This window comes from Oncorhynchus clarkii, chromosome 17 (genome assembly GCF_045791955.1).
Source record: "Oncorhynchus clarkii lewisi isolate Uvic-CL-2024 chromosome 17, UVic_Ocla_1.0, whole genome shotgun sequence".
Classification (NCBI taxonomy): Eukaryota; Metazoa; Chordata; class Actinopteri; order Salmoniformes; family Salmonidae; genus Oncorhynchus; species Oncorhynchus clarkii.
In genome coordinates this window covers 19,677,729-19,701,674 of record NC_092163.1, presented here as the reverse complement: position 1 = coordinate 19,701,674, position 23,946 = coordinate 19,677,729, and the positions used below count along the sequence as shown (strand labels likewise).

The following is a 23,946-nucleotide window of genomic DNA, read 5'->3' as shown; positions in this document are numbered from 1 at the left end:
AGCTGTAATCGCAGCAAAAGGTGGCGCTACAAAGTATTAACTTAAGGGGGCTGAATAATTTTGCACGCCCAATTTTTGTTTTTGATTTGTTAAAAAAGTTAGAAATATCCAATAAATGTTGTTCCACTTCATGATTGTGCCCCACCAAATTTCTGTTAGGACATCTATTTTGTGCATGACACAAGTCATTTTTCCAACAATTGTTTACAGACAGATTATTTAATTTATAATTCCCTGAATCACAATTCCAGTGGGTCAGGAGTTTACATATGCACTAAATTGACTGTGCCTTTAAACAGCTTGCAAAATTCCAGAAAATTATGTCATGGCTTTAGAAGCTTCTGATAGGCTAATTAACATCATTTGAGTCATTTGGAGGTGTACCTGTGGATGTATTTCAAGGCCTACCTTCAAACTCAGTGCCTCTTTGCTTGACATAATGGGAAAATCAAAAGAAATCAGCCAAGACGTCAGAAAAAAATGGTAGACCACAAGTCTGGTTCATCCTTGGGAGCAATTTCCAAATGCCTGAAGGTACCACGTTCATCTGTACAAACAAAAGTAAGCAAGTATAAACACCATGGGACCACGCAGCCGTCGTACCGCTCAGGAAGGAGACGCGTTCTGTATCCTAGAGATGAACGTACTTTGGTGTGAAAAGTGCAAATCAATCCCAGAACAACAGCAAAGGACCTTGTGAAGATGCTGGAGGAAAACGGGTACAAAAGTATCTATATCCACAGTAAATGAGTCTTCTATCAACATACCTGAAAGGCCACTCAACGAGGACGAAACCAATGCTCCAAACCGCCATAAAAAAGCCAGACTACGGTTTGCAACTGCACATGAGGGCAAAGATCGTACTTTCTGTAGAAATGTCCTCTGGTCTGATGAAACAAATATAGAACTCTTTGGCCATAATGACCATCATGTTTGGAGGAAAAAGGGGGAGGCTTGCAAGCCGAAGAACACCATCCCAACCGTGAAGCACGGGGGTGGCAGCATCATTATGTGGGGGTGCTTTGCTGCAGGAGGGACTGGTGAACTTCACAAAATAGATGGCAACAACAACTGCCCAAGTTACACCAGGAACACACAATCCCTCCATCAGTGCTCAGACTGTCCACAATAGGCTGAGAGAGGATGGCCTGAGGGCTTATAGGCCTGTTGTAAGGCAGGTCCTCAGCAAACATCACCGGCAACAACGTTGTCTATGGGCAGAAACCCACCGTCGCTGGATCAGACAGGACTGGCAAAAAGTGCTCTTCACTGACGAGTCGCGGTTTTGTCTCACCAGGGGTGACGGTCAGATTTGCGTTTATCGTCGAAGGAATGAGCATTACACTGAGGCCTGTACTCTGGAGCGGGATCGACGTGGAGGGTTCGTCATGGTCTGGGGTGGTGTGTCACTGCATCATCGGACTGAGCTTGTTGTCATTGCAAGCAATCTCAACGCTGTGTGTTACAAGGAAGACATCCTCCTCCCTCATGTGGTACCCTTCCTGCAGGCTCATCCTGACATGACCCTCCAACATGACAATGCCACCAGCCATACTGCTCGTTCTGTGCGTGATTTCCTGCAAGACAGGAATGTCAGTGTTCTGCCATGGACAGCGAAGAGCCCGGAACTTAATCCCATTGAGCATGTCTGGGACCTGTCTGATCGGAGGGTGAGGTCTAGGGCCATTCCCCCCAGAAACATCCGGGAACTTGCAGGTGCCTTGGTGGAAGAGTGGGGTAACATCTCACAGCAAGGACTAGCAATCTGGTGCAGTCCATGAGGAGATGCACTGCAGTATTTAATGCAGCTGGTGGCCAAACCAGATACTTACTGACTTGTCATTTCTCTTTGCTTATTTGAGCTGTTCTTGCCGCAATATGGACTTGGTCTTTTACCAAATAGGGCTATCTTCTGTATACCACCCCTACCTTGTCACAACACAACTGATAAGCTCAAACGCATTAAGGAGGAAAGAAATTCCGCAAAGGAAATTCCACATCTATTAATTGAAATGCATTCCAGGTGACTACCTCATGAAGCTGGTTGAGAGAATGCCAATAGTGTGCAACGCTGTCATCCAGGCAAAGGGTTGCTATTTTGAAGAATCTCAAATATAACATACATTTTGATTCGTTTTAACTCTTTTTTTGGTTACTACATGATTCCATATGTGCTATTTCATAGTTTTGATGTCCTCACTATTATTCTACAATGTAGAAAATAGTAAAGCTAAAGAAAAACCCTTGAATTAGTAGGCGTGTCCAAACTTTTGACTGGTACTGGATATATTATATACATACAGTGCATTCGTAAAGTATTCAGACACCTAACCTTTTTTCACATTTGTTTAAGTTACAGCCTTATTCTAAAATTGATTACATTTATTTTTTTCCTCATCAATCTGCACACAATACCCCATAATGACAAAGCGAAAACAGGTTTGTAGACATTTTTGCAAATTCATAAAAAACAGAAATACCTTATTCCCATAAATATTCGGACCATTTGCTATGAGACTCGAAATTCAGCTCAGGTGCATGCTGTTTTCATTGATCATCCTTGAGATGTTTCTATAACTTGATTGGAGTCCGCCTGTGGTAAATTCAATTGATTGGACATGATTTGGAAAGGCACACATCTGTCTATATAAGTTCCCACAATTGACAGTGCATGTCAGAGCAAAAACAAAGCCATGAGGTTGAAGGAATTGTCCGTAGACCTCCAAGATAGGATTGTGCTGAGGCACAGATCTGGGGAAGGTTATGAAAAAAATTCTGCAGCATTGAAGGTTCTCAGGAACACAGTGGCCTCCATCGTTCTTAAATTAATAAGTTCTTCCTGATGGTGACTCCGGCAGAGCTCCATAGTTTCTCTGTAGAGATGGGAGAACCTTCCAAAAGGACAACCTTCTCTGCAACACTCCACCAAATAGGCCTTTATGGTTGAGTGGCCAGACGGTAGCCACTCCTCAGTAAAAGGCACATGACAGCCTGCAATGAGTTTGCCAAAAGGCACATAAAGGACTCTCAAACCATGAGAAACAAGATTCTCTGGTCTGATGAAACCAAGATTGAACTCCATGGCCTGAATGCCAAGCGTCACGTCTGGAGGAAATCTTGCACCATCCCTACGGTGAAGCATGGTGGGTACAATGTTTACCAGACTACCACTGGGTACAATGTTTACCAGACTACCACTGGGTACAATGTCTACCAAACTACCACTGAGTACAATGTTTATCAGACTACCACTGGGTACAATGTCTACCAGACTACCACTGGGTACAATGTCTACCAGACTACCACTGGGTACAATGTCTACCAGACTACCACTGGGTACAATGTCTACCAGACTACCACTGGGTACAATGTCTACCAGACTACCACTGGGTACAATGTCTACCAGACTACCACTGGGTACAATGTCTACCAGACTACCACTGGGTACAATGTCTACCAGACTACCACTGGGTACAATGTCTACCAGACTACCACTGGGTACAATGTCTACCAGACTACCACTGGGTACAATGTCTACCAGACTACCACTGGGTACAATGTCTACCAGACTACCACTGGATACGGTGTCTACTAGACTACCACTGGGATAGAGCTGGCCTTAGGTATCTCATACAGTAATTTTTTCACATAGACAAAGGTGTGTGCCTCATACCTCAAGGATTACTGTTTTAAAATGCCATTACAATGGGAGTTGTATTATATGTCGTATTACACTGCATTTATTGAAGTCCATCTGTAACTTACACTGTAATACACATCAGTATTCTGCAGCATGATACTTGTAGTAATCCCAGTTTGTAAGCACAGTCGTCAAGCCTTCGGAATCCAAAAGTGTCAGACATTGTTTTGAGATGCCATCAGGTCCATGCTAATCTTTCCCTATTAGTTGTGTGTGTGGATGTAAACAAACATCAGTATTCTGTATTCTAAGTCAAGACATTGTTTACCTGAGACTTCCATCACGGTAAAACATTCCTGACTCAAATGTACAGGTAATCTTTGTAGTGAGTTTGATTGATGATAAGAGGTGCTGATGCAGTGGAACACAATGGGCACCAGTTAGTGGGCACAGTGGGAAGCTCTGAAATGCGCCACTAGGTGTCAGGCTTCCATAAGGTATTGACGCCAAGAGTAAAATCAAACCACCTTGATCATGGTGTTGATTACTAAACCAGCATGAAATGAAAGTGACTGAAAAGACATCCATTTAATGAAAGAGACTGCTTTCTGTTGTAACTGTGAACTGAGTGCACTGTACTCTTCTCTGTGACTTTCAACTGTTGCCAAGCAGCTGCCACAATAGACACAACACTGTTGTGTGACGAGGATCATTTATCTCTCTTTTGGTCTCATTGACACAAAGGGGTGCTATAGAAGGCAAACCTTCAACATCTCTCTCTTCAACAATCACTCTCCAGGAAACAGGCAGTTCTGAGGTAGAAACACAGACGGAGAAATCCATCCGGGGAATCAACTTAGTGTCTGAAGCACTGCTGTCAGGAAAAACTATTGTGAGAGGATTCATTTGGTGTGTAAGCGTGTTTGTTTGTGTCCTTGAAAGTGTAAGTTGTAAAGGTAAGTTAGTCCTAAGGTTGTGTCAGGGTGGGTGCTGCTGTCTGCCTTTGACTCAACCGAAGGTCACAGTCCCAGTGGCTACAGACAGACAGTGATGAATACACACTGAGACAGATCTAACACCTCCTTTACCTGCAGGACACTGGGACACTGCAGTGGATGTAGTCTGACATTTCTCTGTGTGTGTTCGTGGACCAGGGAGATCGCTTTAGTTTGAAGTCAAAGTAGAGACATGTAACCAGGTCCCAAGAATGTGTAGAATTGCCTTCAAAACCGGCCACTAGGGGGGAAAAGTGAGCGCTATTACTTTAAAGTAAGCTGTTGGCTTGCTAGGGCGTTGTGGACAGGGATGGTGGATGGGTGTAAAAGCTGCAATCTGGCGTTGAGGGTTTCGTGTTCAATCCCAGGGCTAGGCAATGGTATATACTTTTTCTCGGTTTTAAGCCTTTCCCAAACTTTGACCCTTAACTTAACTGAGAAGTCAAACCCCCAGCCCGACGCAAGTGTTTGTATTTAACTTATGGGGAGTTAGGTAATAGTGTCTCAACTTAAATGTCAAAAAACAACGTTTACCATGACTTCACCCATAGTGGCAGCATCATGGTGTGGGGATGTTAGTCACGATTGAGGGAGACTAGTCAGCATCAAGGGAAAGATGAACGGAGCAAAGTACAGAGAGATCCTTGATGAAAACCTGTTCCAGAGCGTTTGGACTGGGGCGAAGGTTCACCTTCCAACAGGACAACAACCCTAAGCACACAGCCAAGACAATGCAGGAGTGGCTTCGGGACAAGTCTATGAATGTACTTGACAGACCCTTTCGAACGTCTCTGGAGAGACCTGAAAATAGCTGTGCAGCGACACTCCCCATCCAACCTGACACAGCTTGAGAGGATCTGTAGAGAAGAGTAGGAGAAACTCCCCAAATACAGGTGTGTCAAGCTTGTAGGGTCATACCCAAGACAACTCGAGGCTGTAATCACTGCCAAAGGTGCTTCAACAAAGTACTGAGTAAAGGGTCTCAATACTTAAGTAAATGTGATATTTCAGTTGTTTTTTTAATACATTTGCAAAAAAGTCTAAACCGGTTTTTGCTTCGCCATTATTGGGTATTGTGTGTTGATGTGGGGGAAAAAACGATTTAATCTATTTAAGAATACGGCTGTAACGTAACAAAATGTGGATAAAGTGAAGGGTCTGAATACTTTCCGGATGCACTGTATTTATGTTTATATTCACTGAACAAAAATATTAAAGCAACAATTTCAATTACTGAGGTAAAGTTCATATAAAGAACATTCAATTTAAATAAATTCATTAGGCCCTAATCTATGGATTTCACATTACTGGGAATACAGATACAACAACAAAAAAACAAGGGGTGTGTATCAGAAAACCATTTAGTATCTGGTGTGACCACCATTTGCCTCATGCAGCGTGCATGCAGTCCTTCTCATAACATTGATCGGGATGTTGATTGTGGCCTGTGGAATGTTGTCCCACTCCTCTTCAATGGATGTGCGAAGTTTCTGGATATTGGCAGGAATTGGAACACCCTTTTGTACTTTTTTAACCATTTATTTATTTTACCTTTATTTAACTAGGCAAGTCAGTTAAGAACAAATTCTTATTTTCAATGACGGCCTAGGAATAGTGGGTTAACTGCCTTGTTCAGGGGCAGAACGACAGATTTTTACCTTGTCAGCTCGGGGATTCGATATTGCAACCTTGCGGATACAAGTCCAATGCTCTAACCACTAGGCTACCTGCTGCCCACTCGTCAATACAGAGCATTCCAAACATGCTCAATTGGTGACATGTCTGGTGAGTATGCAGGCCATGGAGGAACTGGGACATGTTCAGTTTCCAAGAATTGTATAGAGATCCTTGTACATTATCATGCTGAAACTTGAAGTGATGGCGGCGGATGAATGGCACGACAATGGGCTTCAGGATCTCATCACGGTATCTCTGTGCATTCAAATTTCCATAGATAAAATGCCATTGTGTTCGTTGTCCGTAGCTTATGCCTGCCCATACCATAACCCCAACGCCACCATGGGGCACTCTGTTCACAACGTTCACATCAGCAAACTGCTCGCCCACATGACGCAAAACATGCTGTCTGCCATCTGCCCGGTACAGCTGAAACTGGGATTAATCCTTGAAGAGCACACTTCTCCAGCATGTCAGTGGCCATCATAGGTAAGCATTTGCCCACTGAAGTTGGTTACAACGCTGAACTGCAGTCAGTTCAAGACCCTGGTGAGGATGAGGAGCATGCAGATTAGCTTCCCTTAGAAGGTTTCTGACAGTTTGTGCAGAAATTCTTTGGTTGCGCAAACCCAGTTTCATCAGCTGTCCTGGTGGCTGGTCTCAGATGATCCTTCAGGTGAAGAAGTCAGATGTGGAGGTCCAGGGCTGCCGTGGTTACACGTGGTCTGCGGTTGTGAGGCCGGTTGGAAGTACTTCCAAAATCTCTAAAACAACGGCAGCTTATGGTAGAGAAATTAACATTCAATTCTCAGGCAACAACTCTGGTGGACATTCCTGCAGTCAGCATGCCAATTGCATGCCCCTCTTAATAGAGACACCTGTGGCGTTGTGTGACAAAACTGCCCATTTCAGTGGCCTTTTATTGTCCCCAGCACAAGGTGCACCTGTGTAATGATCATGCTGTTTAATCAACTTCTTAATAAGCCACACCAGTCAGGTGCCAGACTGAGTTCTGGAGGTGAAATGGAAGAGAATGAAGGCGAGTTAAGTGAGGTGGAAGGTGTGGTGAAAAGCTTTTCGCCTAAGCCTGGCATCAATGGACATGATAAAGCAGAATCTGGTCCAGTAGGAGAGACCTTTTTGGAGAGTTGGGTGGTGAACTTGTGATATTTGTTTGTGTTTCTTCTGACCAGAGGGAGCGGGCGCTCTGTGTTACCTAACTTGGGTCAAGATTTGTTTCTTACTTTGCTCTTAGGAACAGGGCACCATTGAAAGGATTGATTTCTGGCTAAGCGTTAAGTGTGCAGGTGGAGCAATTGAAGTTGAAGATTCCTGGTGTTTGTGATGCCCACCATTTTGTACGACACAGACCCAGTGGTGAGCTTGGTGAAGCAGAGGAGTCACTGTCAGTCATTTTGAGTTTTGAGTCGGTCTTTACCCGACAAAAGCCATGTTAGGATATATCAGTTATCCTGTCAGAGCATTTGTGCCGAATCCACTGCGCTGTTTCAGGTGCAATGTTTATGGTCATGTTGCAGCAGTTTGAAGGAGGGAGATTCCAAGATTTGGGAAGTGTGCAGGAGGGCATTTGATAGAGGATTGTGTAGTTTTGGTGGATAAGATTTTGTGTGTTAACTGTAGGGGTGCCCATGATCAAATCAAATTTGTCACATGCACTGAATACAACAGGTCTAGTACACCTTACAGTGAAATGCTGACTTACAAGCCATTTAACCAACAATGCTTAAAAATGAATCCTTTTGGACCTCGACTTGGTGCGCCGGTACCGCTTGTCGTGTTGCTGGGGATCAGAAGTGTCCGGTGCGACAGAGAGGCAGGTTGAGGTGGCTAGAGTCAGAGTAGTGCAGAAGGTATCGTATCCTGAGGCAGTGAAGAAAGTAGAGGAGAATGGATCAAGGGGGAGGAGTAGTAGATCTGTGTCAGCACAGAGGGATAGGCCAACGAGTGACATACACTTCAGTAAGGTTGGCTTCTTAGCATTCATAGCAGTGGTTATCAACTGTACCACAGAAATGGAAAGAAAATCACAGAAAATAGATGTGGTGGCAGCTGCAGAGAAGTATTTGACTTTAGAATATATATATATATATATATATATATAATATTTATTTTTTACTTCAGAAGAGTTACAGGGTGTGTTGAGTGGTGGTGTTCCGTCCTCCCAGGCTGTTGGCATGGTGCAGGAGTTGATAGGGTCAAGGTAGTGGAATGTAGTCTTGGGGTTTTAATGAGTCTAGGATTAGTTTGAAGGATGTTTTTTTAATTTAATTGTTTTAATATTTTTTACAAAGTATCATGTATTATTATAGTCCAGTTGGAGGCGGTAATGCAGCATATCGGAAGCCACCCGCCGTTACACTCAGAAGAAGAAGAAGATGGTGGTGTATCTTGGCAAATGAGAAAATGCTCACTGACAGGGATGTAAACGAATGTGTGCAAAACATTTTAGAGAAATTAGCTTTTTGTGCGTGTGGAACATTTCTGGGATCTTTTGTTTCAGCTCAAACATGGGACTAACACTGTTACGTTTATGTTTTTGTTGAATGTTTTAAGCGTTATTGGACTGTTTTGAATCGTGTATTTCGCTATTGTTGCGTGTCATGTGTATTAAAACGTTGTCGCTTGAGTCTACTTCCGGTGAATTTTTTCGGGTCTGTTTGGACGTGTGCTACTAGCAGAAAAATGGCCTCCGACAAGCAAAATGAAGGGAAAATTGTACCTATGGACGAGAATAAAGAAAATGCAGCGGAAGATGGAATAGGACTGGAGAGTATCCTTTCTAAAGCTATACAGCTGACCCGGGACCAATATTTGATTTAGCGACACCAGTATGTTTTGGTGGAGGTGGGCTTCCATAACTAACGTTAGTTGGCTAACGTAATGTCGGAAGGTTAGCGGTGTGTCATTAGAAAAGCGGTTTACAGATGTCATTAGAATATTGCTAAAGTCATGTGTATTTAAGTAAATTAACATTGTCAACTTGCTACATCCATCACATAATTCAAATCCACTGCTAAAGTATAGCTACTGTGTCTTTTCTAATTCTTCACTGTGTATTTAGCTAGCTTTATGTTCCTGTGTGAATGTAGTAGACTGGCCCTTAACGCATACTTGCAGTTCTCCAGATCATCAAGGATTCCCAGCAACAACATGGTTTGCGACACGGGGATTATCAAAGATACAGGTGAGATGGAGGACTGGACTATGGCAGTGAATGGGTGTTTGACAACCACAGATCATACCTTATGGTTGGCTCATAGTTTCACACTAAAATTCACCCATGTCTTTCTCTCTGTCCTAGGGGATACTGCTCCCGGCGCTTGCGTCGTCTGCGCAAGACCCTGGGCTTCAAGTGCGGCAACAGGCACAAGTTCACTGGGAAGAAAGTGACTGTCGAGATGCTTTCTGACAACCGGTACTCTGACAACAGGTAATAGTACCCGATCCCATTCTTACAACAGTATTAAAGTACAACTGGATTTACAATCCAAATACTTAATGCATGATACCTGCCAGCAACCATCATTCTGTTCTAGAACTACAATCAAAATACTCATCATTCATGGAGTGCCCAGAGAGGCAACAAAATAGCGGCCCGCACAAGTTGTCCCAAGTCCCTTGAATATAACAAATCCCATTCCCCTTTTAGGTATCTACTGCTGGTACTGATGGAGGCTGAGAGGGCGTGGAGCTATGCCATGCAGCTGAAGCAGGAGGCCAACACAGAGCCCCGCAAGCGCTTCCACCTGCTGTCCCGCCTGCGGAAGGCCGCCAAACATGGAGAGAGGCTGGAGAAGCTGTGTGAGAGCCCTCGTGTGGATGCCAAGACCAAACTGGAAGCACAGGTAGGCTAATGCCCTGACCTGGAGAGTCCGTGACTTTCCCTATTGTTTCACCTTCATTTATTTCAACATGGGGTTCAAATGCTGTTGAAGTAAAGTAACAATTTAACTGAAACTAATATTTGAAGAGACATATTTATCAGTTGAGGAACCAACATTATGGCAGCTGGGTGTGTCCATGGCAGCTGGGCGTGTCCTGGTGGAAAGGGCACTTCAGGGCCCTGTCTTTCTAACCCAGCCGGAAATAGCTGCTGATGACCTCTGAATGAATAATAATGAATGCAACTTGTCTGCAGGCCTACACCTCCTACCTGAGTGGCATGGTGCGCTTTGAGCTGCAGGAGTGGAAGGCTGCCACGGAGGCCTTCAACAAGTGCAAGTGAGTCTGACCCCAGTCTACTACCGAAATGCCTAAAGTGTGGCCCCTTTTGATTGCTGAGCATTTGATGGAGAGTATTACGATCATCATTTCACATGGGGCAAATGAGGCCTTAACAATGTAGGCTACATTGTTTGTTGACAGATGTCAAGTTGTCTGATGTTAACGAGTGTAGGCGTATGCTTAACATATCCAAACGCATTCAGAATATAGCTGCATTCTTCGACCACCACCTTGCTACTTGTGAACTATAGAAATTCCATTTAACTGTATTGTAACCTCCCTCAGGACAATCTATGAGAAGCTGGCCAGTGCCTTTACTGAGGAGCTGGCAGTGCTGTATCACCAGCGTGTGGAGGAGATCTCACCTAACATCCGCTACTGTGCTTACAACATCGGTAGGCGACACACACAGCCCGTCGCTCACATTGACAGTGGATTGCACTTTTCATAAGCATTCACACATGCACACCTCTCATATCGAGGAAATCGCACACCCTCGCACCGAACACGCACCCACACACAACCCGTTCCCGTTCAGTTGACTGGTAGTGAACAATACTACTCCCTTCTGACCCCAGGTGACCAGAACGCCATGAATGAGCTGATGCAGATGAGGCTCAGTGCAGGAGGAGGAGGAGGCATGATGGCTGAGAAACTAGAGGTCAGTGTGTGTGGTCCCTCTCACTGTAAAACACATAGTAGCAACTACTTTACTACTGGAGAGTATGGCCATAAATCTATGTTTTACTCTTTAGTGTAGAGAAAATCCCTTTGTTCCGTTGTCCATACTGTTATACCCCTTAGGCAATGTATCGGGTCTGTGTTCTATCTTTTTCAGTAGTAGGCTAGTGTGGATGTTGGAACAGACCTGTCTTATGTTGCATACTGTTGAATGGTTGTGGTATTGTTCCAGGCCCTGATCACACAGACGAGAGCCAAGCAGGCAGCCACCATGAGCGAGGTGGAGTGGCGAGGCCGAACGGTGCCCGTCAAGATCGACAAGGCCCGCATCTTCCTGCTGGGCCTGGGAGACAACGAGGCCGCCATCGCCCAGGTCAGTGACCCTACCAGGGGACTAGTCACGTTTTCACGGTACTGAGCCAAGCAGAACTTGACTGGGCTGGCCTGGGTTTCGCATCCTCCGCAGTTGCTAGAACTGTGAAAAGAAAATGTCAGAGCCGGCACAGTACGGGTCAGGTCAGAATGTTGGTGTTAAAAGCAGGGCTCGACATCAACGCTTGTCCGGGACAACCAACAACAAAAAGTCGGACAAGCAGAATATAGATTTAAGTTGTCTGACTAGACAAATAAATAATTCACACATCAAAATATCGAACAATTACTCGGGTTAGAAGTAGGTCTTTCCCAATCTCTGCAGAGCGCATCGGAGTATAATTATTGCATTGACAGGCATGAGCAGTCTTTCAATCACCTGCGATTGCAAGCTCCGCTTTTGAGATCACCCTGTGCATGTTTGTTTGTTCCAGCAAACAGGGTTCGTACTGTCATCAGACGTGTACGTTACCTGTGCCAGTGGGCCGTTGCCCGAGAGAGACATTGCAGCATTTTAAAATAATGATCGACAACAGACTAACCAGATGTCCAGTTTAAAACATATTGTATAGTCTGGCTAGTTGTCTTGGTAGTTAACTATTTAGCCATTAGCATGTGTTAGTGTCATGTCCCAAACCTTCCACCAGCGCCCTGGTGAATAACTTGTTACATGGCCTTGTGAGCGTTCATCAACTGCGTAGTTGTTGAGCGGCTGCGTTAATTCACCAGTGCTGCATGCACCGGTTGCAAAAGCCGTCTCTTTGGGAGCTGAGACATAAATCTGACACTGTTGGAAAGCTGCGGTTTCCGCTCTATTCAATATTGGCCAGGTAATTCTGACATCTGTCCGAATGTGTATGCACCCTGAATAAACCAACTATCTTCTTTGAAAGTGTTTCTTTGCTTCTTACAACATGCATATCAGTCACCTATTTTGGCCTATGGTGGTACAGGCCTTTTATTTTTTTGGGGGGGGGGGGGCCTGAGCTTTCAGACAAGTAAAGAATCTGTCCTAAGTGGCCAAAAAAAAAACTGTTCATGTCAAGTCCTGAAAAGGGTTTCGCTGTTTTGCTTGGACACATCTGCTTCGTTATGGGCTAGTGGGATGAAGCTGCAGGGCCGGTAGTTAACTTATGAGCCGCGTGAACAAGGATGCCTTGTGAACTAATGGAACTAGAGAAACTGTTGGTGAACTAGGGGGCCAGTGAACAGGGGTTTAGTGGTGCAGCCTAGTCAGTGCTCGATTTCTATAGCGGTATCGAGCTGTTATCAACCAGACTGTAGGGAGAGGTTATCCTCAAGGCAGGTCAGGAGTCCAACGGTGGCTATCATCACATGTAGTTCACCTTGGGTCTCAGTAGGTGGCGTTCGCTCCACTACAGCTCTCTGACAGGTGTCTATTGTCAGACTCTTCTTACCTTCCCTGTTGGGCTTCCTGTAGGCCTACCTCTCCATCCCTGTGGCCACACCCGTCACACCCACCTGCACTAGGCTCTGGCATGCTGCCACTCGTGCTGTCAAACTGCATTCTCTGCATAGCAACCCACACTCACATGGCTACACCCATCAGCCCTAGTCTCTATGGACAGACTAGCATCGGAGCTAAATGATTATCAGTTTGGGAGTGGGACCATCATTTGTGTTAGATGTAGCAGAGCATTACATGTAATTGTGCTTACACTTTTGAAGTAAGGCTGAATTTGGGTCTGGTCAGAAATTCCCCTCATACCTGTCCTCAACCGGCTGTATCCAAATGTGCTTTTTGAGTTGAGGGCTAACATTTTATGCACTTCAGTCCTTAATTGATATGTCAGTCAATGATTCTGTTACGTTTATGGAAGGTACCATTTGATGTGGGGAACACAAGAGTTCAGAAACAGTTGGACCATAATACCTTCCCCCCCTATGGCTGCCTCTACTTCTACACTCCACTGTATCTACCTCAGTTGTCTAAAGTTATGGCCCGTTTTTATACAGAGCGATTGGTTACGTCTGCTATACCAATCACAACCCTCCTTTTACTTGTGTCGTTGCACATCCTGCAAATCACCAGTAGAACGTGATCATTTTGAATCCATTTTCACATTCACTCTGTTGGGTATGCTTACGAACTCTAAAAGAAGCAGAGTTCCCACTCTGGAACTCTGATATGCCTGTAGAGTACATTATGTTCAACAATTATATAGAAAATCAAAACATTTCAATATTCATGTTTATATATATATATATTTCAATATTCATAAAAGTATGACCATTAAAATACTACTCTTATTACAGTGCAAGCCGTAAAGCTTCATTTGACATACATTTTTGCTTTGTAGCTCACAAATGAAACTTTATGGAATCTTAAAAGGAGGCCTAGGTAAGGTCAATGTCATATGGCAATTTTAATTATTTCAGATTTTATGCATTTTATATGTCACATTTGTGTCTGTCAACAATCATTCATCCATAGGACTTCTGTGGATTACATTTAGTAAAAATCCCCCAAATCATGTTTTTTATTTTTTTTGTCGTCTGGGTTTCGTGTGGGATCCCTCAACCATTCCAACGGAACTGCCATTTAAGGCCATGCACAATCCCTAGGGGACATACTGAAGAGGGATGCACCATCCCTCCTTCTTTCTCTCCCTCTATGAAAAGCACAGAAGACACCAGACTGGTTCTCCCAGGCCTGTTAGGGGCTAGGCGTTGCCAGGGTGGTGGCACGAGTGAATGTCTCACCACAATACACCCTCCCCACATGCTGCATGGGTAGGAGTGAATGTTACTTCATAGTCTGCCCAAAAACAATTTATGGAGACAGATAAGTGCCAATATTATGTAAATAATCAGAATACACAATCCTCAAATGTACATCAGTCACAATCCACAGACAGATGACGTAGTGCACACAATGTACTTTTTCTCTTAAGTTCATGTACCAAAAAAATTGTAAATAAATAATACTTTTCAATGTGTTTCCAACGCGTTTTCAACTCAATAATTTTGTCACAAACTGTTGCGTTAAATAGCAAATGTCCCTACTCTGGTCAGATACAGTGCGTAGGGTTGGGCGTTATCCAGATTTCCAAAGTCCTACTCTTTCTGTACCAAACTGGGTTATACGGTCTTCACGCAAGTGCACACAAGGGGTGATGTATATAAGGTTTTAAGTAGTTATACGTTTTTTGCTCACACAACAATTTAGGCAACCGAGATCTTGATCATTTAATCCTTTAAATGTCTCTGCTGTAACCAAGAAGCTTGATCTTGACTTCTAGCCACTAGATGTCAAGTTGGCAAACCAAATGCATAGCTGGAGCCCGCAGCTGGGTATCATTTATTTGGCTCGTATTCAATATGTAGTTATTATTATAAGCAGTGGCGTAGCATGCACCCTCGTACATAAAAAAAAAAAAAACATTTAAACAATGTGGGTGCGTGCTAAGGGCTCTGGCTATGCATTTGGTTTGCTTATTATTCTTTTTAAACGGTAAACAAATACCGCCAAAGCCTAACAGTGCGGGTAGGCTACTTAACATAATGCCGCTATTAAGCGCAAGGAATATCTTTTATTGTCAAACGGCAGTCAAGCATCGATCATCATGTCACCAGAATAAGACCCTCGATATTTATTGGAAAGGAGCATCAAGATCACCGTGCACTTTCACCACCCTGTGACGTTCATCAGTAATGATTTCATCTGTAGCCTAGCCTACTAAACTGCATTGTTCCCCGGAGTGGGAGGACGACTCCAATATGATTATAATGTCTATTTGTGCTTTTAAGGAGTTTCCACCACCATTTCTCGAGTAATTCATCTTACCGACACACAGATTCCACCGTGTCGAATGAACGTCGTCTTTCAGCATTTATAAAATTGTACTGTAACCATCGGTTTCCATCACAGCTGTTTTTTTTATTTTATATACATTATTTTACTCGCATTTCTGGATGGAAACGTGCTTAATGATAAGCATTTTCTTTAGGATGTTTTTATATTTTTAACCACAGATCGTATAAATGTGCCGTTTTCAAGTATGTAGACACTGGTATGGTGCTGGAGATTATGAATTTGAGGTTTTAAAAAAAGGACAATTCTGCCACTTTTTAAAGTGGAACGCTCCCAAATCATTCCCTGCCATGTTTTAGCGCTTTAATGATTGCTTAAGTGTTTTTGTCAACTAAAGAGAAGACCCTGGCGAATCCTCAGATTTACTTTGTCTCACAAGCATGTACACCAATTCGTCAGAGGATAAGATGCGGCAAAATAATTTAAGATTGGATGGATTTATCAGCAGGGGATATATATAACAAACATATTTTATTAGCAATTCTTTATTTAATATGGCCACTGCTAGGACGTTCTAACTAGGACATATGAGTCATTGACGATACTGTAATATTTCTGACTCCCTCATCTTCTGAAATGACTGACATTTTTCATAAACAATATAAATCACAACACTTGGCTGCCTCCCAAACCTACAAGTTAGCCTACTGTAACGTACACAATAAGCCTGTGTTACATCTTGGTGTCATGAACAACCAGGCTTCTCTTTGACATCGGTCCTGAGCTACAGTAACTCTAGGAATGTACCTTTTACAGGAATGTCTACAGCAACCTGCTCTGCTGCGTACGTTTGTCTCTCCCAGTCACAGCCTTACCCAAGACCTACTTGAGCTTTTACGTTAATATTTACATTTGCATGATTTAATCTGACTCGTACTGTAAGCAAGGCTCCATTTCAGGCAAACATTTCAAGTATGACCACGTTTGTGAGTAAAATGCAGCCGTAGCTATTCTCATGGTATTTCAGCTGTTTTGTTTCATACTGTTTCATATTATCGCACAAAGAAATACGAATCCCATAACCCAGCATCAGTGCCCACAGGCATAGGGAAGGTCTCTCTTGCTTATGCCTCGTGTCCTCTATCCTCATGTCCTTCTCAATACCCATTGGAGGAGAAGGTCAGGGGAGGTATCTATGGAATAATGAATTCCTATTCTATGTCATATTCATACTGGATCACCATTTGTCGCCCACAGGCAGCCAATGAGGAGACCAAGGAACGTCTGTACGAGACCCTACTAGCCGAGTGCAGAGACACCATCCAGGCTGTGAGAGAGGAGCTGAAGACTGAAGCGGTAAGTATGACTGACTGAATGACACTGAAAAAGTTACAGACATGACAGTTAGGGTTACGAACGGACCGGGCTTCACGTTGATACTTGGCTTTACGGACCTGACGTAGTGAAGTTCATAGGATAAACAGTAACGTGAGTAGTAGTGACAAAGTCTGGTACAGTCCTTGACCCGATCTGTTTATGGGTAAATGCTCCCTGACTGTTCAACTCTGCAGAAGCAGCGAGAGAGATCTGATGAAGCCAGTGGCAAGGTGTCCAACCTTCAGTTCCTGCACAGGTAAGAGAGGTCATTCTGTCTGTCTGACATTTGTCAGAGGATGCAAGACGCATGGTGACCCCTATCTCCCGCATCCTCAGACGTATTGGAGGAGAAGGTCCGACGTCCCTCTCCTCAGACTGTCTTCTCCGATGCATTTTGATTAGATGGGAAATGCAAGCAAATATGAATTAAGAGCCTATCTGTACATGGAATCAGTCTTTGACCTGTGTCTGTGCCTCCCCCCCTCCATAGCTACCTGACCTACATCAAGCTGTGGACGGTGGTGAAGAGGAACGAGAGCATGGCCCACATGCTGCAGGCCAAGCTGAAGGAGCCACAGACGGACGAGAACAAACGGGGCCCTCGCCCCCAGGACCTCATCCGCCTGTACGACATCATCCTCCAGGTACAAACACACACCTGGGTCGTGTTCAGTAGCCATGAAACGGAAGACACCCGAGTAAAACAGGGCGATGCTACCTGAGGTTGTCCAATAAACTGTTTTTATTTTTCTGTTAAAACGTTTTGCTGTTGTGCGCACTAATGAATACACCTCTGATAACACAACACCATGTCACATTACATTGTCATCTCTGGCACATTCCCAATGTCTGTGTCCTTGTCGTCTCATAATGTTACAGTAATTGATAGTGAAACTGAATGGTTTGATATTTTCCTGCTTCATAACCACAAAACACCCAAACCACTCTATTTACTCAGCATACCCAGGATCAAGTCCAAAAACTATACAGAACAAAAATATAAACGCAACGTGTAAAGTGTTGGTTTCATGAGCTGAAATAAAAGATGCCAGAAATGTTCCACAGGCACGAAAAACGTATTTCTCTCAAGTTTTGAGAACAAGTTTGTTTACATCTCTGTTAATGAGCATTTCTCCTTTGCCAAGATAATCCATTCACCCAACAGGTGTGCAGATCAAGAAGCTGATTAAACAGCATGATCATTATACAGGTGCACCTTGTTCTGGGGACAATAAAAGCCACTCTGAAATGAGCAGTTTTGTCACGTGACACAATGCCACAGATGTCTCAGGTTTTGAGGGAGCGCACAATTGGCATACTGACTGCAGGAATGTCCACCAGAACTGTTGCCAGAGATTTGAATGTTCATTTCTCTACCATAAGCCGCATCCAACGTCACTTTAGAAAATGTGTCAGTATGGCCAATCGGCCTCACAACCACAGACCACGTGTAACCACGCCAGCCCAGGACTTCCACATCCGACGTCTTCACCTGCGGGATCGTCTGAGGGGATGCCCGCCATTCAACCCTAATGTTAAGCCCGTAGAAATAGGATGTTTCTTTCTGACTCATTCTATTTCTATGGTTAAGCCTCTACCAGTGAGTCAGCTTATTCTTGTTGATGTTGCCTCATGACTGTTTCTACAGAGTCTGGCTGAGCTGTCCACCCTGCAGGGGCTGGAGGAAGATCACACTTTCCAGAAGGAGGTGGCCCTCAAAATGCTGGTCTACAAGGCCTACAGGTCAGAGCTCACACGACGGAGGACACACACTGCGTGCACACACACACACTCCCACAGGTGTTTCTTCATAGCCTTGATGTATAAGCTAGTAAAGAAATGGCGCAAGCTTACATACATACATGCATGCATGCACACACGCACAGTTGCTGGCATAATCCCTACTGTTCAAGTGTTTCTGAGCCGCCTCTGCCAGAACAGAAACATACACAGTCACTAACATCCCCCTCTCTCTCCCCCAGGTGTTTCTTCATAGCCCAGTCGTACGTGCTGGTGAAGAAGTGGAGCGAGGCTCTGGTCCTGTATGAGCGGGTCCTGAAGTACGCCAAGGAGGTCCAGTCCAAGGCTAAGAGCCTCAACAACAGCCTCAAGGTAACAGACACTGACCCCTGACCTATAACCGTTGACCCCCTGACTGTGGCCAGTATGTAAACTTACATTTTTAGCATGCAGGTAACTGCCAAAATAAAGGAAACGCCAACATAAAGTGTCTTTAATAATAGGGCGCTGGGCCACCACGAGTCACAACAGCTCCAATGCACCGTGGCATCGATTCTGCAAGTGTCTGGATCTCTATTGGAAGGATGTGACACCGTTCTTCCATGAAATTCCATCATTTGGTGTTTTATTGATGGTGGTGGAAAAACTGTCTCAGGTGCCGCTCCAGAAACTCCCATACGTGTTCAACTGGGTTGAGATCTGGTGACGGCCATGACGCATGGTTTACATCGTTTTCGTGCTCATAGATCCATTCAGTAACCACTCGTGCCACTTGGATGGGGCCATTGTCATCCTATGGGGGGCATAGTCATGATAGCCAAAATAATGGCCTTCCCAGTATTTTTATACATGACCCTAAGAATAATTAACTCGGTACACCTGCTTTCAATATACTTAGTATCCCTCATTTATTCAAGTGTTTCCATTATTTTGGCAGGTACCTCTACTGTGGGACTGTCTAAAAGTGTCTTGGCCTAATGTATCTGTCTCCCTTGCCTAAAGGATCTACCTGATGTGCAGGAGCTGATCACAGAGGTCAACGCTGAGAAATACTCGCTTCAGGCGGCGGCCATCTTAGGTGGGTACCTGGCTTGCAATGGCAGCCATTTTGTTTCTATAGGGTAATAATCTTACCTGGGTTAACCAACTTTGTATTTGACTTTTCTGCTTGACTTGTCATTGTTGTGACCTGACTGGTGTGCGTTTTATAAGATCTGAGGTCTCTGGTTTATTTTGCCTGTGTTATGAAGCTGAGGGTGTGTGTTTGTATTTTAGACACGGAGGATGCTCCTGAAGCACCCTCTCAGCAGAAGGTGAAAGACAACACGGTAAGAACGAACAAAGTTAGCCTCCCACATTAAAAACAAAGTCTCACAGCTAACCACCCCCAATGTGCTTAGCCCTAACTCTAACCTCTCGTGGAAAGATTCTGCATGTAATTACAGTGTTTGGGTTTTTCCTCACTGGTTATTTGAACAGATCACCATTTCACAGGTGTTGGCGTCTTTCGAGTTTCGGGAGGGGACATTCGGTCGTAACTTGCAAAGAGAGTGTGGAGCTCCTCGTTCCACTCCTTGTTCTAGCTTTTATTGATCTCTTAACGTTGACCCAGATCTTTAATCGAGCAGCTCACCAATTAGTTCTGTGTTAACTCTGACTCCTCGGTACCTCCCAAGTTCCAGCCTTGGCATTTTCTAGACTACTTTCAGATAATGGTGGAGTAAATGAAAAGTGTAGTATGTTAGTTGTGCAGTAGTGAGAGGAAGTGGTGTTGGGAATAGGAGTGTGTCTACCACGGACCATGCCTTACGTGGGCCAGCCTGCGGGGAAAGAATACTCCCTGACCTGCCTCAGTCAATACAGGACAGAGCTGGAATGCTGCCGAGCAGACTGACACGGAAGAAGGACAATGTTTGGGTGATGGGTGACCGATATCAGGAGGCCTCTGCCAGACGTACTATATGTCATTGTGTAATCTCACTCTTAAATCTGTCATTGAAATGTCATGCTGCTGCTATCATGAGCAGTGTATGTCGACATGGCAGGTATTACGGTTGTTCACTACTGAACCTGGTGCTGGTTCATGAAAAATGACCTCTGCTTTGCATTGGAACCACAGCGTATGTTTTCTGCTAGCTGACAGACGAGCCAAATCTTATGACAGGTTCTAGTCATTTACATTTACCAGTCCCTGCTCTCCCTCTAATTTGTTTACCCCCCCCCCCCTCTTCCATCCAGCCTCTGTGTGAACGTCTGGATACCTTCCACCTGGACCCCACCCTGGTGGGGAAGCAGCCCAACCTGGTCCAGTTCCCCCCTGACTTCCAGCCCATCCCCTGTAAGCCCCTCTTCTTTGACCTGGCTCTCAACCACGTGGCCTTCCCACCCCTCGACGACAGGGTGGAGCAGAAGGGCAAGGGCGGCCTGACCGGCTACATCAAGGGCATCTTCGGCTTCGGCAGCTAAATCGAGTCCCAGGCTTCGGTGAGGCCTTCAGGTTGGAAGCAGCCATGGGCCCCCATGATATTGATAAACGGGCTGAGTGGGTTTCTAGAAAACTTTCTCCACCTGAACTGTGGAAATAATGTCTGTGTCTGGAAATGGTACATTGTTCCCTTGTGTAGTAGACAACTTGGTCAAAAGTAGTGCACTGCAAAGGGTATAGAGCGCCATTTTGAAAGCTACCAGTTTGAGACTTCCATGTTCTAGAGGTTTCCAGGCCTTGTGTTTGTTCCCTTCAACAACCCCCAACACACTTTACAGAGGGAAACAAACCCAATTTACTTTTTTTTTTTTAACTCTTAAAAGCGCCTTCATGTACTCAGTCTCAATGTCAGTATACAGGAGGGAGGGAGAGGAAGTGTTGTATCAATCACTATCAAAAAGGACAAACTGTATAAATGCAGGCACACAGGGTAAATAACATGTTCATTTCTGATCGTGGTCATACTGTCTAAATTCTGTCACCTCTGTATTGCCTCAACTGTCTTAGACAAGTTCTCAATATAGAGAATAATATATCCGCCTGTCTTGTCCTGCACGCCGTTGTGGCACCAATACATCTCTGCATGGTTGACAGTTAGCGACTAGACCTCAGGATTGAAATGGTCCTGTTAATTTCCTTATACAACAATGGGGTTCAGTGGCCAATAACTTTATATTCGGTCCAGGAAAGGACTCTATAACGTGTTTATATTCTCTAATGACATGACTTTTTAAAACATTTTATGTAAGTTCTGTGTGTGACAAAAGACTGAATTCCTTTTGAGGTCAAAGGGGACTGCTTAGGATTCAGTTTGGCCTCACCCCCCGAAAGTCTAGGAGGCAGCGTTCATGAACTTCTGTCCAAAGCAACCCTAGTATGTCTAGAAATATTATTTTAGTACACACTACTTCATTGTATCAGTTGGCTCCTATTCCAACAGGTTTTAAATGGGAGGGAGCGGCACCCTTTTTGAGTGGCTAACACCTCTTCAGCTTTTCCTGTACCAAAGCCAGTTCTGTAATCAAGAGCCTTTAGCTATTCAATGGACCTCCTATTTGCATTTGCCTATGATGACAAACCGTGTTCTACAGGTTGTCAATTTAACTTCTGTCCTCTCTTCAATCTAACTCTTTGTTTTCTCTTTAATTCAGGGTTATATAAGTCTTATACTTTTTTATTTCAATTCATTTGTTTAGTTTCCCAATGTTGTCATGTATTAATAAACAGGATTTGGGTGATGATGCGTGTTGGAATGGTTTCACGCATCATCACCCAAGATGCCTGAAAAATGAATTCTGTAAACATGATTAGAAACTAAAGTGGAGTTATTGAAAGAGAAAATTGTGAAATGGATGATGAAATGGATCGTTTTCTGGCTTCTAATAAAAAAAACGAGACATTTGCGGCAAACATGACCAGAGTTTGTCCTTTTTTCACTCATGCCTAACTTCTCTTGAACGTTTCAAGATGTTATAACTTGTCTTTTTGTCATTTTCACTCAGTTTTTAGTTTGTGACGGATACCTACTTTATACTGTAGCTTAGCTTCAATTGACAACCTCTATCACACAGACTTTATAAGGCTGCTGTTTTTATAATTAAGTAATACTGCACGAGGGGGTGTGTTTTATGGCCGATATACCACGGCTTAAGGCTGTTAGGCGCATCGCGGAGTGCCTGGATACATTTGGATACAAGCCGTGGTATATCGGCCATAAACCACAAACCCCCGAAGTGCCTTATTGCTATAAATTGGTTACCAACTTAATTAGAGCAGTAAATGTTTTGTCATACTCGTTGTATACGGTCTGATATACCACGGCTGTCAGCCAATCAGCATTCGGAGCTTGAACCACCCAGTTTTATAGAAGTGCTTTTGGCACTCCTACAGAAGCCTATTAGTGTAGTTTCATGATCATAGGCTCTTGTGTCAGGTGTGGGTGTGTGAGCAGCATGAGATGCCTGTGTTGGGTGTGTGTGTTTTTGTCCCAGGCAGGCGTACAGGTGCTACATGTTAACAACTTTCAAAGCTAATCAGCCTCCTCCCACCACCTAACGTTTTTTCCTTGATCCCTTATCGGTAACCAACAGCTGGACTCTGTCATCACAAGCTGGTATGTGCCTTCTACCATGCACACTTCAGACACCATGAAATGCATTCTAACCTCGTATGGGTCATTTTGTGTGTTTGATACTAGCCCATGATCAGGAGTCATCATCAGTATTATGATGTAATGTTTGGTGAATCACTTTCCTTCTACTGTATACATCTATACAGGGTTATGTACGTCTATATAAAATGGCTAATCACAATCCTACTGTGCGTTAAATTAGTTAATGGCACACCCCCGTATTAGGCTACATGTATTACACCATCGCTAAATTACACCCCTGTATACACACTCACACACACCTCTGTTTATTGTTTTCCCATGTACTCTTACTGCAAAAGTGTTGCCATAGGAACCTTGAGGTTGGCAGTTCCTCCAAGTTTCACCCATCTCTTGTGTTCCTTGTACTCCACCCAAACACCTACACGGTATGACAGCGTGACAACGGAGTTTTCCTAATGGTTATGACAAAGTCATGTGAGATGTGGTATGGCATCCATAAAAGGAAATTGACAACCCTGTCCATTGATAAAAGCAGCAATATTTTCCCCTCATGGCTATTCTTGAGGAAGGTTAATGTTGAGGGCATTACCAAAACACCTCAGGTAACACCTGAATTAGCAAAAACAGTAACGGTTATTATCAATCATTAGGCAAATAATAGCCTGGTTAAACCGAACTGAACATGATGTGACATCAGGTAAATCAATGGTCAGCACAATGTTCAACCAGGCTATAGGCAAATCATTCCTTAATGGTTCCCAGTTGCTGTTTATGACATGAGTAAAGTCATTTTATTTGGTTGTACGTAAGTCAATACTTTACAAAAATATAAACGCAACACGTAAA

At 44.0% G+C, this 23,946-nt stretch overlaps 1 protein-coding gene across 1 annotated transcript; it reads left to right on the top strand.

The window, feature by feature from the left end:
• Nucleotides 1-8,674: 8,674 nt before the first annotated feature.
• Nucleotides 8,675-22,402, top strand: LOC139370462 (signal recognition particle subunit SRP68-like). The gene is made up of 16 exons (XM_071109957.1): nt 8,675-9,103; nt 9,451-9,517; nt 9,635-9,763; nt 9,983-10,178; nt 10,472-10,554; nt 10,843-10,952; nt 11,136-11,218; nt 11,471-11,611; nt 16,643-16,741; nt 16,957-17,018; nt 17,253-17,406; nt 18,411-18,505; nt 18,745-18,874; nt 19,505-19,580; nt 19,778-19,830; nt 20,741-22,402. The coding sequence occupies exons 1-16, from the start codon at nt 9,016-9,018 to the stop codon at nt 20,966-20,968; spliced, it is 1,794 nt and encodes a 597-aa protein (XP_070966058.1). The 5' UTR covers nt 8,675-9,015; the 3' UTR covers nt 20,969-22,402.
• The last annotated feature ends 1,544 nt before the right edge of the window (nt 22,403-23,946 follow it).

Bases quoted from the DNA above. Each gene is read 5' to 3' on its own strand.
- LOC139370462 (XM_071109957.1), top strand. From the start codon at position 9,016: ATGGCCTCCGACAAGCAAAATGAAGGGAAAATTGTACCTATGGACGAG. The intron at 9,518-9,634 runs GTGAGATGGAGG...TCTCTGTCCTAG, and splicing joins GGGGATTATCAAAGATACAG to GGGATACTGCTCCCGGCGCT. The intron at 10,555-10,842 runs GTGAGTCTGACC...AACCTCCCTCAG, and splicing joins GAGGCCTTCAACAAGTGCAA to GACAATCTATGAGAAGCTGG.